Consider the following 17961-nt stretch of genomic DNA (forward strand, 5'->3'; position numbering starts at 1 on the left):
AGTCAGTTTCCTTTGCAGGTGAACATGTTTGTTGAAGGGTTCCACGATGCCATCCTCCTCTACGTTCTAGCGTTACATGAAGTGCTCAGAGCTGGCTACAGCAAGAAGGATGGGGGGAAGATCATCCAGCACACTTGGAACAGGACATTTGAAGGTAAGGGATTCAGTTTCCATGGTAGCAGCACCGCAGCCAGATAAGCTGCTGCTTTCTAGACTCTTGCCTTTTCCAATTTTTTATTATCTCACATACTACATCCTGATTACAGTTCTGCTCCTCTCCTTCTAGCCCCTCTCTCCACCTTTCCTCTTCCCTCCAATCCACTCCTCCTTCATTTCCCTTCAGAGAAGGACAGGCCTCCAAGGGCTGTCAACCAAATAGCATATTAAGTTGCAATAAGATTAGGCTTATTGAGTAAGGCAACTGAGTAGGACAAACAGGGTCACCAAAGCAGGCAAAAGATTCATAGACAGTCCCCACTCTCACTGACAGAAGTCCCACAAGAAGATCGGGCTGCATCAGGGAGGAGGCTTCATCCAGCAACGGATGGAAGCAGATTCAGAGAACCACAGCCAAACGTTAGGCAGAGCTCGGGGAATCCTGCGGAAGAGGAGGAAAAAGATTGTAAGAACCAGAGGGGTCAAGGACAACACAAGAAAAACCACAGAATCAACTAACCTGGGCTCCCAGGGACTCAAAGAGACACGCAGAAAGCATGTATAGGTCTGACCTAGGCTCTCTACATATGTTATGGTTGTGTAGCTCTCTCCATTTTAAAGTATGGATAATAAGCCAATAATTCACCTCACAGGGTTGGAAAAATAAGGTCAAATAATACAATGAATGTGAATATGCTTTGATCAAATTCTACTGCAATAGGAACTATCCTGTTCTTGCCTATTTAAATAACAAGTATACTATGGTGTGTGTGTGTGTGTGTGTGTGTGTAAGCTAGAGGTTCATGTCAGATTTTATTTTTTTACAACATAGTGTTTGAGTTGTATCGAATTGAATCAGGAGCTCACTGTTTTGGCTAGACTGATGGGGCAGCGAGCTCCTGAGGCATGTCTGTTTCTGCCTCTGCCAGCACACGGGTTATAGCTCTGAACTACTGTGCGCAGCTTTTTACGTAGGGCGGAGAGTCAGGACTCAGGTTGTCATGCTTGCACAGTAAGCGCTTCACACACAGAGCCATCTCCCCAGCCCCACGCACTTCAAAATCACCTCCAACGTAAGTCTCCATCCATCAGTGTGAGAGAGCTGCAGTCAGGCTTGAAGGCCTGCCACCCCGTGTTAGCGCAGGCGTGCTTTCGCATATGCGGACCATGTTGGCTTTCGCAAAGTGCGCATGCTGCTGTCACATCCAACCTGCTTGTCGGAGCTGGTTAGCGGGTCCAGGTCCTCTGCTTTTATGTTACTTTCAAAACAGTGAACATCAGTCCCTGTTAAAAACAAACAAACAAACAAACAAACAAAACAAAACAAAAATAAAAACCACCAACCAAACAAAACCAAACAGGAGAGAAGTGTAAGAATAAGAAGAGCCTATGTTGACATTTGAAAATGAGACTGTATCTGTCTTGGAAGCTTAAAAACAACGAAAATGTACAAAATAAGTGAGAGCTCTGCTTCCCACCCGTCTACCTCACCCAGGGCAACCACTATCGACTCTTCCCTAGATGACTCCAGAGGCCTGCTACACCTTGTGCTAGCATACCGTATGCACCACATGAAACTTCTATAAAGCAGGTCTCATTGTAAACACCACCTTTCACTGTAATTTTGTTTATATTATACTTTTATTTTTGTATGTAAAAAACCGCATACGCGCACGTGTAGACCTAACCCATTTTAAGATGACATTCTGCCATTTGTCTACATAATCCTTTACTTCTTTTTGTTTGTTTTGAGGAAGGGTCTTACCATGTAGCCCTGCCTGACCCAGAACTTGTTTTTATAGGCCAGACTGGCCTTAGACAGGAGGCAATCCTCCTGCCTCTGCCTCCCGAGGTCTTGGACTGCAGGTTCTACCACCGTCAGCTTCTAATCTGTCTTTGGTGGATGCTTCAATGGGCTCCAGTTTTTGTTATTCTACAATATGGCATCACAGGCTCTTCCATACCTTGGTGAATTTTTTGTGATTATTTCTCACAGAGAACATGTTTCACGTAAAGGCTTTGGGTCTCAAATATGCTGGTGCTTTAGAAAGTACATTGAATATTGCCAAACTTTTTTTTTTTTTGAGAGGCTTTGCTAATTCTAATACCAACATGGCTTCTTTTTAAAATTTTTGAGATTTTTACCTACATTGCTCCTTTTTCTTTCCTTCCTCCGCACCTTTCCTCCTTTCCTTCGCATTTATGCCTCCTTTTTTAACTAGTTGTTACTGTATGCATATGTATGTATATATCTATATACATATATGTATCTATGTATGTACACACATATATTCCTAAATATAACCTGTTTAGTCAGTATAATGTTACTTGTAAGGATGACTTTAGGGTTGACTATTTGCCAAACATCTTATAGAAAATTGTGCCAATCTATATTTTTATCAGTAGTGTATATAAGAGAGGTGGGTTTTCTCCTGTCTCACTAATACTCCAAGCTGGCATGAGCTGGTTCCTAGAGCAGGCATCAACTTTCTAGTCTTCCACACCATCCATTTGACAGGCAGCTATGATATACCAGACACTGTTCAAGGAGCAGGGGATAAAGCAGTGAACTAAAGATGTTGCCGATCATCAGTTTATCTAATGTGCAAATGTGTGTGTGTGTGTGTGTGTGTGTGTGAACAGACAATAAACACACACTAGATTCCAGGGGCTGTAAAATGGAGCAGAGTAGGAAGATCTAGAAAGTGGTGGGTGGGACTGCTGGCTTAGAGTGGTCAGGCAAAAGTCTCTGAACATGACAGCAAGGTGAGACCTGCGGGCGACAGGAGAAGCCATTTTGTTTAGGAGACTGTGCTGCCGAGGGAGCAGCAATTGTATTGTAGTCTGAGTTGTATGTGGTAGGAGATTGTTCCCACGGAGCTGGGAGTTCTATGTGGCACAGTGTGAAAGGACCCAAAGTTGAAGATACAGTGGGGGCAGACCCATAGACCTGGAAAGCCCGCTGAAATAGAAAGCAATGTTAGTTTCCAGGGAGATGCTATGCCTTCTGGCTGCTCAGAAGCACATAACCTGTGGTTTGCTGGTGAGCGTCTTCTGAGAATCATTAATACAGAGTGCAGACCTGGGAAACAGGGGGCAGGAGCCTGCATCCTTTATACCCCATTGGCTCTGTAAGGAGGCTGAGAACTAAGATAGCTGAAAAAGATCTCTTTTCAGTTCCGTATTGTGCCAACTCATCCTGTGAGCCCTTTAGTGGAGCAAAGTATGCTTATACTCATTCGTGAAGGTTTTCATGGAAAAGTGAAAACTTTTAATGACAAGAACGAAGCCAAGTCTAGATCCGAGAGGAGTACATGAGGGTCCCCTCTCTGTTCTATGGCCTCAGCTCGTCCTCAGATATTAAACAGGAAGAACAGTAGAGAGGAATGGAGCTCCAGATAGGGTTGTCTGGTGACTATTCCTAGGTTTCACTGCTCTGGGGTGTTTTCAGTGAACGCCATGCTTTACTCTAGACAAGAGTGACACCTTTCATTTTAGACAAGTAGTTGCTTGACGGTGAGTAAGCTTCCTGGATGACCTTGCTTTGCCTCTTCCTGCTTCATCGGAGGGGCAGGAATCAAATAGGGTAATTCAGGGAGCATATTAGGACAAAGTCGAATTTCCCAGAAGTTGTGCACAATACACCGAGAAACTTGTGTGTGGGGACACAACCTTGGTCAGGCACATCCCATTCTTAGCTATTACTCACTGCATGGTGTGGTCATTTGTTCTTGGTCTTTTGACAGCGGGACAAGAGCCAGAGTTGGGGATGCTGAAAGGCGCCACTGAGGGAGGTTGTTGAGAGAAGGGCAGGTGCCCACAATGGCTGGGGTACAGTTTTGTTTAGAGCCAAGACATGAACTAAATTTTCTTATATGCCATATTGATATTTCCATTTTAGGGCCAGGTTTACACAGTCAGCATGTACCAAGAGTATAAAGAATCATATAGTTGAGTCTAAAATTAGAACCTTATATGTTCAAATTTAAAGGTTGATGCCAAGATAAGTCTGGATTTGAGTGGTTTGGAGAGCGCATCTTATTTGCCAAACAATAGTCCATTTGAAGGTAGCCCCTCAAAGAGCTCTAAGGTAGATGTGCGAAGAAAAACTCAAGCCTTCCTAACACTAAAAACAATTTTAATTTTAGTGGTTGATGTAAGTGACCATTAAGTTGTCAGTAGGAAAAAAATACCCTGGATGTTATTTGACAAAATTGGATTTTATTGCCATGAAACCTATGATCAACTCTCAAGTCTTTCAAAAGATGATCCAAGAAGAAGCCATGTTTCCTCTGTGTGAAGGGTCAGAGGGACCAAGTAAACAGGACTGTGGCTTAGGGCATAAGCTCCACTCCGGGCAAACAGAGAAAGGGTAGAAGGGATCATTGCTGGTACACAGGAAAACTCTGCTGTCGTTATAACAACCCCACTTCTGCTTGATAACCTCAGGTCAAGTCTCACTTCGTGAAGCAGCCATCCCGAGAGTTCTCACCCTATTTCTTGGCAGAGCTGCAATGACTTAAAGGTGTAATGAGGTGTTGAATCACTAGGGCCACTTCATCTTATAAAATATTCTGTGAAACACTGAGCAGGACACACCTTCCCAGACACCTCTGAACAAAATGGCAAGTGTTTCTGGATAGGCACAATATTTGGAGAATGAATTCATATATATATATGTGCATCTATATACCACATGTATGTATGTATACATGCATAAACATATGTACATATGTATGTATATACTACATGTATACAATTTGAAGTTTTGTAGGCTCTCAAGGATGCAGAAGTTGGCGATGGGTATACCTTTGTAACCTACCTCTATTAAGAAGACAAAAAATGAAGATGAATGGTACCTCCATTCTGTTTCCAGCAAAGTAGCCCAAAGTCTGGAAAAATCAGTGGACCTTCAAACCACAGCCCAAAGGACAGTAAACCCAAAATACTGCCCTCTCCAAACCACACAAGAGGATGGAACTTTCCCCTGGGATCCTTCACTGCAGACAGTCATTTGACTGGGGCAGTCATTAACTTCTGGAGAGAACCAAATAGATGGAAGCATCAATTAAGAACAACACAGAAGTCTCCCACAAAGAAAATAAATGGCTTTTGTTAATGAGAACGTAGCTGGTGCACACATCCTGCTAGGTAGTGAGTGAAGACAGGAAAACAGACAACTTAGTATCAGCCATTGTTCTCTAGTGGCTTTTTGGGAACTGGTTGCTGTGGGCACCCACCGTGGCTGATCAAGGTGGGTGGGTCCTCTCTGTTCTAGCTGCTCTGCTCTGGCTTCGTATTTCATTGGCTCTGTCCATAAATACAGGCCCCCTTCATTAGAAGCTTCACAGTTCTCTGGGTCTTTTTTTTCCCTTTTCTTTGCTTCAGGGTCTTTGTAAATTAAGCCAGGCAGGTTTCTTACACTTCTTGATAGTGGTTTGAATCACAGGTTTCCTTCTGTGTAACTTTATAGAGATGTTTTAATTCCTGCTCTCTTATTGAACTCCAGCTTGACGTGCCGAGTTGTACTCTGGGTCATAGAGCATGGTCAGGCACTTTCTCTGATATTGCAAGCACAGTAATGATAATGGTAGCTTTAAAATATCATCCTTACCTCCAAACCCTAAGCTCAAAATCCCCAAGTCTGAAACAGTGTAAGTGACAAATAGAAACTTCCTTATAACGGATATTTGTTTCATGCAAAAATTTTTTTTAAAAGATTACCTTCTGGCTATGTGTGGAAGTTTATATGAAATGGAAGAATCTTGTGTTTAGACTTGTGTCCTATCCCCAAGATGTCTCATTATGTGTATGCAAACATGCAAAAAAGGAAAACATTTGAAATCTGAGATACTTCTGGTCCCGAGAACTTGGCTAAGGGATCCTTAAACTGTAGGAACAATAACAGTGGCAGTGACGCTGATGGAAGGAAACAGCTGGCTTTGCTTAAATATCTGCTGGAGATACCTCCACGGTTTACCTCACGCCATCTTTTCTACAGCCTCTTGGCAGGGGCTAGACATTGTGCTTGCTTGTGCCGGCTGTAGAGGTGAGGTTCAGGGGACTAATCAATACGTTGGCCAAGGCTGCAGAAGTAGGGAAAGAGGACCACAATTCAGTAGTCATTCCTATAATTAAAGAAAATCCCAAATTACATTTTATTTTATTGTAGTATGTGTGTGGTTTGTGTGTGCGTGCGTGTGGGTGAGTACATGTGTGTTTGTCTATAGGTGTGAGTACATGTGTGTATGTCTATAGGTGTGCCGCAGTGAATGTGTGGAAGTCAGAGGACAAGTTTTGGAAGCCATTTTGCTCTTCCTACCATGTGAGTCCCAAAGATCAACTCTATGTTCAGTTTGGTGACAAGCATGTTCCTCTACTCCACTGGCCCCAGCTGATCTGATTCTAATGGGAAAAGGCTGAATCCCCGGTCCAGGCCCCTCCTTGAGCAAAGACTCTGCCTGTTCTAACTTAACCTCTGCTGCAGTGCTAACTCAGCACCCAGGAATCTTCCGGATAATGTTTGGATAAGCAATAAATGAACACACACTGGGCAATGAAAACTTGCTCTTTAGACATTGACTCCAGGGACCCACCCACCAGACCTCCCACTTTCCTGTGTGTTAATGCAGTCTGTGTGAAGCACACTCAAGGAATCCTGGGCCAGACTGATTTTCTTTATGAGAGTTGTCCAACCATCACATCAACCTATGTATGATAAGACATCTTTACTTCTTGGCTACTTCTTTGAAAAAAAAAAAAATCAAAACTCTAGAATGAACACACTACTTTCAGCATTGGCCTTAATTTTTTTTTAGTATTCCCCAAAGATCATTTTATTTCTTTTCCTTTTTTAAATGGAGAAATGTTAAGAATTCAGGAATGCAGACACAGATGAAATTACAATGTCTTTCCAAAGGCCAACAAAAATGCTCCCAGCCTGATGCGATTCCCTGTGGCATGAATTTGTTTTAAAAAATCCCATCAATTCGTTTTCTTGGCAGGCAGAAGTACCATAAGTAACCAACTCGGAGTTCTCTACCTCTCCCGTAGGTATCGCTGGGCAGGTGTCCATAGATGCCAACGGGGATCGGTATGGGGACTTCTCCGTGGTCGCCATGACGGATGCTGAAGCAGGCACCCAGGAGGTGAGCAGAGAGGACTTCTTCAGTGGTCGCTCTTGCGAATGGGGAACTCTGAGAATGTGTTTGCCCTGCTGTCCAAAGCATGCTTTGAATAAACATGAGTGTGGGGAAAGCTCACTGTTGGTCAAGGGGTCAGACAGAAGGCAGGGTGTGCTGCCAGGTGTGTTCTCAGGAGAGAAGTCCTACCTTTCAGGTGGTCAAGAGCCACTCCTCAGCCCTGTGTACTAATGGCATCTGTTGACGGGCGAAGTGTGACTTGCCTGCCTCGTGTGTTTCTGGATTTCCTTTTCTAGTGGTTGTTATGGATTTTCAGGTGTTACTATTTCAAAAGATGGTGGAGTTTCGGGACAGGGAAGTCTGTCTTGGATCAAAGACAAGTCTATGACAGTCACTGGGCTCAGGGGCCTTCAGCTTTAGTTTCTTCAGCTGTAACATGGGAATCATAATATTTTCCTTGCTGGTCTCACAGCATCATTAGAACCATATGAAAAGTAACACATGACCTCTAATTGACAAACACTGAGAAAGGGAATAAGTATGAAATAAATACTCAGTGTTTCTGTTGAAAAAAAAATGCAGTTTTCAGCACACAATGACTATTTCCCTGTTTCCTTGCAAGGACATCACTCTTGTCCTGTTTTGGGCATGCGCATTAGAGACTTGTTTTCCTCTCTGTGGGGGTCCGCCTGGTGACAGAGCAGGAGCCCTGGCGCTGTGTTCACTGAATGATTCTATATTCCTCCCGCCCCCCAGTCTGGGTCTTGTCTGCCGTCACCCTCCCCCTCTGGAGAAGGTGTGACGTGACAGTCCATCTAATGTTTCTGTGAGGTTGCAGTGCACTTGGATGTGCTCAGCACATAGCTGTAATTGTCGTTTTTCACGAGGACCTAGAATTATTTTGACCATTTGAGGGCCTGTGAGAGCCTGCTGTGGCTCAGTCAGGATGGAGGAGAAAGGTCATAGGCCAGCCAGGAGACCCCAGTTTGTGCCCAGACAAAAGAGAATCCCTAGAAACTATGTGTGAGAAGGCACTGCCAGATCAGCTCATGTGACTGAGCTAATAGTCTAGCTGGAGCGTGACCCTGCAATCCCATCATGAATGAGTGACCACTTTCCAGGGGTCTAAGGTGACAGCTGAAACAGTTCAGTCTGAACTGAATGGCAGAACACAAGAAGTGAATTCATCAGATGAATGTGACCCCTAAAGAGACAGCATAACCAAAAGAGGGTCAACTGGAAAGCTCCTCAAGGATGCTCTGAAGTTTTTTAAATTGCATTATTTGTGTGTGTGTTCAGAGGACAATTTATAGGAATAAGTTATCTTGCTAGACATGTCTGTCCTGGGGATCCAATTTGGGTCTTAAGGCTTGGTGGCAAGAGCCTTTACCTCTTAAGCCACCTTGCTGTCAGTCTACATCATGTGCTTTAGTGTTATAATTCTATGTCAGTCTAAGTGAGGAGTGTGTTTAACTTGAGTGTGTATACAGAGGCATTGGCTCTGTCTCATAGCCCTAAGGAAAATGGACCTAACACATGGCTGACAGTGTGGACTGCTTTGTGCCAGAGAGGCCAGATGGGATGAGCAAGGGAAAAAGCTGTAAATTTGTAGATCATTGTTTCATGGGGAAATGAAAAATCCACACTTCTCACTTATGCAGTAGCAACTGATGACTACCTAAGGACAGCATTGGTGGGGCGTGGCCTCCAGTGTTGACAGACACCAAGTGGCGTTGTCTTCATCATGTCCACACCTTTCTAAGCCTATGAGACCTCGATTTCTTCCCTGCCGTGAGGAACCACTGTGACAGTCAGTGTCCCCTGCACACTAGCGGAGAGCTCTCGTCCCATTTCTCACGTTGTTCTGTAGCTCTTGCTGTCTCTCCCTGTAGAGCAGCCTGTGTAGAGCAGGCTGGGTTTTGGAGAGTGCGTGCAAGGCTATGAGCTTTGTGCCTCTTTTGGTAACAGGTATCATTGGCTTTTCCTTTTGTATATCTGACTTTTGTCTTCCCGTAGGTGATTGGTGATTACTTTGGAAAAGAAGGCCGGTTCAAAATGCGATCCAATGTCAAATATCCGTGGGGCCCGTTGAAGCTGAGAATAGATGAGACCAGGATTGTGGAGCATACCAACAGCTCTCCTTGCAAGTCGTGTAAGTTCAGAGACTTAATTTACTGTTCCTCCTCTTCTCCAATTTTGCACTGCATGTGAGTCCGACACATGTTTCTTTCAAGGACTCATGTTCTGAAAGCTCCCATGTTTTTTTTCTGATGTTTTCAAACCCACGGGAACAATTCACAGATAGCCACCCCTTCCCCCTTACCAGAAGTTTCCATATTTATTCACTTTATTATTTTCTTCCAAATGGTAGGATATTCTGCCTGGATTTATATCTCCTACCACAATCTCTTAGTTATTAGAGGTTTCTACTTTTAGGAAAAATAAAAAATGTTATGCACTGTCTCTTCTTCACCTCTTCTAAGAAATCTCAGTATTGATTTCAAAGTTCACAGTTGATCTCCAAATCCCCCAGGATGGGAGAGATGATGCCCTTAAACTCTTAACAACTTGCAAAATGGCAAACAAGCATTGAATATTTACCGTATTTATAGTCAGCTTCTGGGTGCAGGCAGAGAAGCAAATGAATCTTCTTATGTACAGCTCAATGATAGGAACATTTTTTTTGGAGATGATTGTCTTTGAGAGGCTTTTGTAAACATGAATAAGAACAGGTGGTAACAGTCTTGTAGGGCAGTTAGTGATTTTAAATGAATTATGTGTCATTGTATCTCAGGATCACATTCAATGATCAGGAATTTATATCCATGTGATAATTATGAGAAAGAATTAAGGAAAAAGTGTGTTGACCACATGTCTCTGGGACTGGATCCCAAATCTCACTTTGATTCTTGCCAGTTTTGGGACCTCAGGAAAATTCTTTCTGTTCGCCAAGCCTCACTTTTCCCATGTGTAAAGGGAATTGGCCCAACTTTGATCTGAAGAGCCTACGAGACTGTGCACTGTAAGCTTAGTCTAAACCCTGCAAGGAAAGTAGCTGTTGATTTTTCAAGACCGGAGATCCTCCTGAGAAGGAGGTAATTCAAATGGTCTACATTTTTGCAAAGCTATATAGGACATTTTGAGATGAAACTCTGCATTTAGTGAGGGAACATCTAAAAACAGAGTGCTGACCCAGTGCAACTCCCCTCACGCCTTCTAGCACCTTGAAGTGTTACCATCCCCCTGCGAGAAGCAGAAGCGCTGGGGCAGCACCTTTGTCCATCCGGGGTCTTCTTTGACTTTAAACTCAGAGAGTAGGGGTGTGCCTGAGCTCTTCAGTTTGCCGCTTTCATCAGATCCTTCCTGAATCTGTTTCTTTCTCTGTCTATTATTCTCTCTAACTCTCTTTTCACACCTCCCCTTCTTGCTCTCCTCCCTCCTTCCCTGTTACAGATCTTGATATGTAGCTTAGGCTGTTTTCAAACTTGAGATCCTGTTGCCTCATCTTCTCAAGTGCTAGGGTGACTGGTGTTTGTCCCAGGCCCAACTTTGATCTTGTTTTTGACCTTGTTCTGTTCACTCTCATATGACAGTGCATTTATCTTTTGCTTTCTGAAAACCCTTTCTTAAGCTTTGCACTTAGCAAGGAAGAAAGTCCAGGAATTAAAAAAAAAAATATATATATATATACATATATAATTGATGAGAATATATTACATATATTGTAATATATGTATACATATATATGTAATATATACATATATTACATATATTGTAATATATTCTCATCAATTATATGTGTATACACACATATATAATTTGCAAAGAAAGGAAAATTTGTTTCTCAAAATGAACTCTGATTATTGGTGTTTCTTTTCAAGCAGGTGGCCTAGAAGAATCAGCAGTGACAGGAATTGTTGTTGGGGCCCTACTAGGGGCTGGTTTGCTAATGGCCTTCTACTTTTTCAGGTAGGCACCATTTCTGATGTTAACGTTTTATTTTTTATTTTTTGCCTTTGTCTCCTGTCTGTGTATACTATTCCCTGTGAATTGACCACACCCTTCATTCAAACAAGAAGGATGGTGATTAAAATATCAAAGCCTTGTATTTGGTCTTGTATTTAGCAGTCAGTAAGTCATGGAGTTCTATAGTGCTTGCTCCTGTTGACCACCATGGGTTGGGAAGTTGGTAGGATCTCTGAATTATTGATCCACTTATGAGAGTTCCGTCTACCTACCGAGTGCAAAAGAGAAGAGAAAATCTGTTCAAAGAATGAACTCCCTATCCTCAGGCTTGCTTCAATTCGGAAACAAGCGCCCATGTTCACCTTGCAGGGCTGGAAGAAGCTCCTGGTGGTGTCTGATCCCAGGCTGCAGCGGGTTCTGTGCTTGGAGAAGCTGCATGTTTAGCTGTTGAGGCTGAACGTCAAGACTCATAAACTCACGATATTGCACATGTGTTCAAGGTTTTAGTTGTTTGCTGCAGTGATGGTGGCCCATTCTTTTGTAATCTTCAGTGGTTGAATTCATGCCTTATTGTAAGTCATCATGGCTTATTTGTAAGGTTTCTTCATATTTGCATGGAAATGTAAGCCTGGGTGTATGTGGCTCTTTGTGGGAACAATTGTGTTCCTGTTCCTTTGGTCACAGTACACTTAATCTGATCTTTATCTGAGGGCATATCCTGGGAGTCAAGCAGAGCTTCTGGGGCAGAATAGATAAGGCTGAGCCCACAGGCTCCCAGGGAAGAAGGGGAAGGCTTGTTCTGCAGCATTTTGGAAAACATGCCAATTTTCCTCCGTGAATAAGGACATGATGCCTTGGGGCACACTACTTTAATCTCTGACCAGGCTTTTGTATTGTGTCACTTCTCATTTATCAAACCTAACCCACATGTCCCTGGAGGGCGTTCTTTGTAAGAGGAACCATAGTATTTTATAGTCAAGAGAGGGTTTATTATTTCATTTGTTTTGCTTTTACCCAGGAAGAAATACAGAATAACCATTGAGAGGCGAAATCACCAAGAAGAAAGTAACATCGGGAAGCATCGCGAGTTACGGGAAGATTCTATCAGATCTCATTTTTCGGTGGCTTAAAAGAAACGCTCCCTTTTGTCTGCTTGAGATTTCTTAAAGAGATAAATGGAAGGAAAGACATCAGTGGAACAGAAAGGGCGTTCTTGGAGAATTTCATTCTTTCATGCAATAGTCATTTCACTTTAAATTTCCTTTAGAAGCTCAGGAATGATTATTAATCACTATCTGCCTCCCGGCCTTTCATCTCATGGCAAACAAATATAATGATAATAACATCATTCTATTAAGTGGTCTGACTGCTGGAAGGGTATAGGAGTAGATTTATGTTTTGAAAGCCTGGTGTCTTCATATCTTGATTGCTTTGGGGGCATTTCACACAAGGATATAAAAATGTGGTTTTTCTGAAATGAAATGTTTTGTAGCTAGAATAAAACAATTTTTACAAGTAGAATATTCTTGGAAAGAATTTAATACCCAGTAAGAGGACAATGGAATGAAAGAAATCTCAAGGCTGGGAATGCAGTGCTCCTCTCTTTGGAACTGATGCACAGGTTTGTGGTTGACAAGGGCCATGTCCAATGTCCACATTCAGGTCTGTCTTCATATCTCAAGAAAGGACCCTCCCTGTCTCTTTCAGTGTCTCATAAGAGATACCTTGGAAAACTGTAAATATTAGTGAGCTAGGAGGATTTATATAAGAAGAACAAGTCTAAAATGTTTCTTTTATGATGTAAAAAAAGCCCTACTTCACACTAACATTTTATTTTTAAGTATTTTAATCTTATATTTTGGTATTAGAAATGTGTCTATTTTTTCATTTTGAAGATTAAATTTCACTTATATTGTAAAAGCATGGAGGAGGTGTGTGACCAGTCTGTGGTGATGGAGGATGGTTCTCTTTGTCTCTGCTGTCCACTCTCCCTTGGCTGTGGCTGCTCTGTTTGCAGATGTCCAGAAATATGTTCAGCTTACAAGCTCTAAAGGAACACGTTAACTTTAAGCCATTTTCCCCTTTTGCTTGTTTTAAATGTACATTATTGGAGGGCTATGTCCCTTCTAATTACAGCCAAATGATACACTTCAAAACCAAGAGAGGATGGTCGGTAGAGTTAAGCAGGGTCCATAGAGAAATGCAACTCCTTTCCCTGAAGAACAGAGAGTGAGAATTTGACAGTAAAGCACAAAAGTAAAAGTAAATTTAAAAGATGCATACAATTTATCAAAATCTGAGGTGATGATCTTGATTAAAATATTCTGTTTCCCCTTAGCCCCACAGAGTTTTGCAGCATCACAGATGGTCCTTAGCTTGGACAGTAAGCGAGAACAGACAAGTGCAGAGTGGCCACTGTTGAGCCAGCGTTTGCTGGGTATCCACTCTGCCCTCAGTTCTGTGCACGGAGGTTTAAAATTGAGTTCCCACTTCATCATTTGAGGAGAGGACAAGGTGCCATCTTGTAAAAGCATGGAGGAGGTGTGTACCTTTCCCGGTAACATTTTGAGCATCTGAAGCATGGTTTAAAGAGGAGAAATTGCATAATTCCTAGGAGGCCATATTCACTCAGGTTAACCGTAGAGGAGCCAAGTAAGCACAGCAAGTTCTGAAAGCTGTCCCAAGCTTGCTTCCCTGGGAAGGAGTGAATCCCATCTCATTGTCAAGGTGAATGGACTGCTTCTGTGTGAGGTGAACTCCTTTATGGTTCAGGAAATGGGATGCAAACCACATGATAAGAAGAATTATTCATTGAACAATGGAAGGAGCTACATTGTGGTTCTGCACATGGGAAAAGTGTGAACTTCAGAAAGAGTGAAAAAAGTAGGCAAGAAAGGCAAACTTCCAAAATCTAACACAGGAGGAGAGTTCGGGAAGTAGAACTCAGGAAATCAGTGGCTGATAGGAACTTACATCACTTCTGTGCAATCAAGCTTGATCCTAGAGGACAAAGAAAACAGTTGGGCAGGTTGCAGCCACCTCAGTTATCTGTATTGGAGAGCTGATTTCTCTCTTTTAATTTTTTCAATGACGTTTTCCTTATATGTTAGAGATATTCATTCTCTAATGTGTATTTTTTTGAACCTGTGTGTTAATTATGGGAGGGTGGTGGTGGGCAAAGTCCTCTGCTTGGCTATATTCATTGGGTGTAAATATTTCTATTTCTATGTAAAACCTTTCTTGAATTTATATAGTGCCCCATTAATGGCAGCATTGTTACAACAAAACCCTTTATTTCTACTCTAGCTAGAGGAATTATTCAAGTTTAATAGAGTATTCCCAGATTAGATGTTAAAGATGAGAAGGGAGCAGGATGAATCATAAGGTCCTTGGAGTCTTTTATCACAATTTTAAATTAATTCTACAATTATCAAGGTTGATTGCTCACTTACATGTCTCCTACATAGTTTTTCTTCCTTGAACCTCTTCCTGTGCCTCGGCAAGGTGGCCCATGTCTTCAATCCCAGCACTTGGAAGGCAGAAGCAAGTAAATCTCTGTGAGTTTAGGGCCATATGCTCTACATAGTGAGTTTTAGGTTTGCAGGGGTTCCACCGTGAGACCCTATCTCAGAAAAAAAATGAATCTTTATCTGAGTTGCCAAGCTTCACTAAGTTTTGAAAACACCACTAAGTTAGGAAGTCTTTGCTAAGAATGTGATGTCTGTTTCGTGGTGGTCCTGACTTAAGACCTCTTGGTATTGCATTGTAGGACTTAAATTCCTAACTGCTAAGCAATGGCTTTGACAATTAGTCATTCATAACCTGCAGTAGCCAGCGATTATATAATAGACTAAATGGGACTTCAGTTCTTAAGCCGTTCTATAAATTTGTACTCTTAAAGTCAATGATTAAGGTTTCTCATGATTAAGGTTTCTCAATGACTAAATATTTTTCTCACCTAGTCAGATATAAGTGCATATACAAGCTTAAATAAGCATCTAATTATGGTATTGGAAGTAAACAAATTTTATAGCCAACATATTGTCTTAGATTTGGGAAAGAAGATGAACTCAGAAATAAAACATTATGTGTAGAGTCATATCTGCCCCCTAACCCAAACAGAGGTTTTACAAGAAAACTTGTCAACACTATATTGTGCTGAAGAACCATCATCATGTCTTTTCCTGAACCAAAGAGCCCTATAGGTCTTAACATAGTTCTTTACATTTCAGAATTCATGGAGGAGAGGGAGAATCCTATGGAATGAGAACACATGCCTCCCTTTCCTCTTTTTCTTGAATGAAAAGCTTCGGAATGTCAAGTCACTTCTTCCCGCTTACAGGCGCCCTGTGCCTTTGCTGAAGGCACATGTGCCCTCTGTATCCTTAACTTACCTCTTTTCTTCTGGTTTGGACTGATGGTAGGGGTCTAAGACCAGCAGTAGGAAGGAAAAAGAGAGTCAGAAGCTGTTTCCAGTGGCACCATTGCTTTCTTGAAGCAGAGCTACTTGTGCAGGTTTTTTTTTTTTAAGATACACACACACACACACACTAAAAAAGAATGAAAGACTAGTGTTTATAAATTGGAAAATATTAATGCCGATATTTCTTGAGACACTGAGGAATTCAGTGCCCCTGTGAAGGCAGGTGAAATTTGGCCCCTCTACCTACACGTCATGGGTTTTGTTTAGTTACACCCAGCGGTTCAGGACTTCAGAAGGAAGGTTGTAATGAGCTGAATTTCTCATTCAGTGGAAAAAAAGGAAACTGTCTAGAAACACAGGATGTTTTAGGGGCAGCGTAGAAACGGGGAATGAGCTAGTGGCACTGGAGGGACCCGTGTCTCTTCCAGTTGGTCTTCAGAACTGGAGAATAATGAGAAGTTTAGCCCCTCTTCAATAGCCAGTCTCAACAAGAAGCGTTGGGCAGGCCCAGTTAGAAGAACCAGGAGTTTATTTCACCCAAGGCAACAGAGGGAAGAACTTTGCAGGTGATTCTGTATCTCCTGCGTTTCTTCCCAGGGCCCCACCTACCATCCACCATGTCTCTACATATGTGTTAATACTTTTCCCATGCATGTGGCCTCCACACTCACTCAGAGAAAGCGATGAAATAGCACTGGCTGTAAGGAGGTAGCTGGATTCTAGTCAGGAGCCTGACAGTAACTTGAGCATGCATGCCCTGGGGCAGGTCAAATCCGTAATTTTCATGTACATAAATGAGCCTGTCTTTGGTTCTCAGCATACAGATTATTCAGGTGTCTTCTGCAGGCCTCTGGGATGAAAATAATGCTCAAAAGGCACTGGGCTGGAGGTTGTTCAAATCTCTCACTAACCACTAAGGTTAATTCATACCAAACTCTGAGTATTCTGAACCAGCTGATGCTAGTATTTATGTTTGAATCACTTCCAACACAATCAAAAGGATTTCAGTGAGAGCTGAATTTCAGAGGTAAAATTCAGTATGTTACAAGAAATGCTTTGGTATATCAGGAATGAGATGATTTCTAGTGGAGAGATTTAACAAGTAGAGCTCAGAGCTAATAAAACATGTTACATTTCTTTGCTTCACATTTAAAGACATAAATTTATATGCACAGGGACAAAGGGTCCATTTGCCACGCATGAATCATAACAGGCTACCAAATTTAGTTTTTATTTTCTAGAACAAAGCTGTCATAGTACACACTCATTGTTGGGTAGAGAAGGAGTTACTTCCACAAAGAAAGAGGAAAACATGGATTTTAACATGGAGTGTCTTACTCATTATTCAATGCCTGTGTCTGAAAAATGTTCAGTGTGGTAGAGCATGTAAGTCGACAATGAAGTGCCCTCAATAGGCCAGAGGCCCTGTGGTTCTGAGAATCTGTGTTTTGTTCTCTGTGCATAGCTGAAACCAGGGATCATGAGCTCGGCTCTGCAGAGGGTCAATCCTGCAGCCTGTATCTTTTGAGCCATATTCATGGACAATCTAAATATAGGGCCATCAAACCATACAAACCTACCATGAGTCTGGGAGAGAAGTCAAAGCTGTACTAGGTAGATACAGCTTACTATTCTAATGTAAGTAGAACTATCTGCATATAATGTGATTTAATTTATTGTTGTTTTGTGTAGAAAGTGAGAATTAATGACTGTGGATAATAGCCCTGTTATGTATAATATATTTTATTTCTGGTGCAAAACTGGTCATTTAAACAATCTACTTCATTTGGTGTTTGGATATAAATGTGTATGTGTTCCTGTAAAAGTTTCTATTAAGCAAGAATGCCATATGCCCCCAATATAACAATATGTTCTCATTAAAAAATATACTCTATAGAAAGTTTGCGGTCTACAATTTATCTAACATACACTGCAAATATCCAAGTTTTTCTGAAGATTTTCCATTTTCTTGGATAAGCTGAAGTACAGGATCAATTAGTGGGGATGATGGATTATAATCTTTGAATGACATCCATGAAAGGACTCAGGAATTTCTTCCAAACAAAAGGAAACTTACAGAGATAATAACATGTCATCATAATGAGTACAAAACCTTGAATACACTTGCTTAGCAGTAAAGGAAGGAGGAGGAATGGAGAATAACCACTCTTTCTGTTTCATATTTTTTGTTTGTTTTGATATATTTTAAAAAATTAATTTATTCACTTTACACCCCAATCATAGCTCCCTTTGTCATCTCTTCCCATTCCCACC

General features: G+C 41.8%; 1 protein-coding gene across 4 annotated transcripts in view; it reads left to right on the forward strand.

Annotated features, from left to right (window-relative positions):
* The window catches only part of Npr3 (natriuretic peptide receptor 3), a 63133-nt gene extending 45546 nt beyond the window's left edge, over window positions 1-17587 (forward strand). For 3 of the 4 annotated variants that reach the window (XM_060380451.1, XM_021633736.2, XM_060380450.1), the window contains exons 4-8: window positions 19-154; window positions 7210-7304; window positions 9315-9450; window positions 11180-11267; window positions 12283-17587. In XM_060380451.1, coding sequence (XP_060236434.1) covers window positions 19-154; window positions 7210-7304; window positions 9315-9450; window positions 11180-11267; window positions 12283-12394 — 567 coding nt within the window. In that variant the 3' untranslated portion in view covers window positions 12395-17587. The remainder of the gene's footprint in view (window positions 1-18; window positions 155-7209; window positions 7305-9314; window positions 9451-11179; window positions 11268-12282) is intronic. The other variant, XM_021633737.2, reaches the window with a different exon arrangement.
* Window positions 17588-17961: the final 374 nt, after the last annotated feature.

Source organism: Meriones unguiculatus, chromosome 3, assembly GCF_030254825.1.
Source record: "Meriones unguiculatus strain TT.TT164.6M chromosome 3, Bangor_MerUng_6.1, whole genome shotgun sequence".
Lineage (NCBI taxonomy): Eukaryota > Metazoa > Chordata > Mammalia > Rodentia > Muridae > Meriones > Meriones unguiculatus.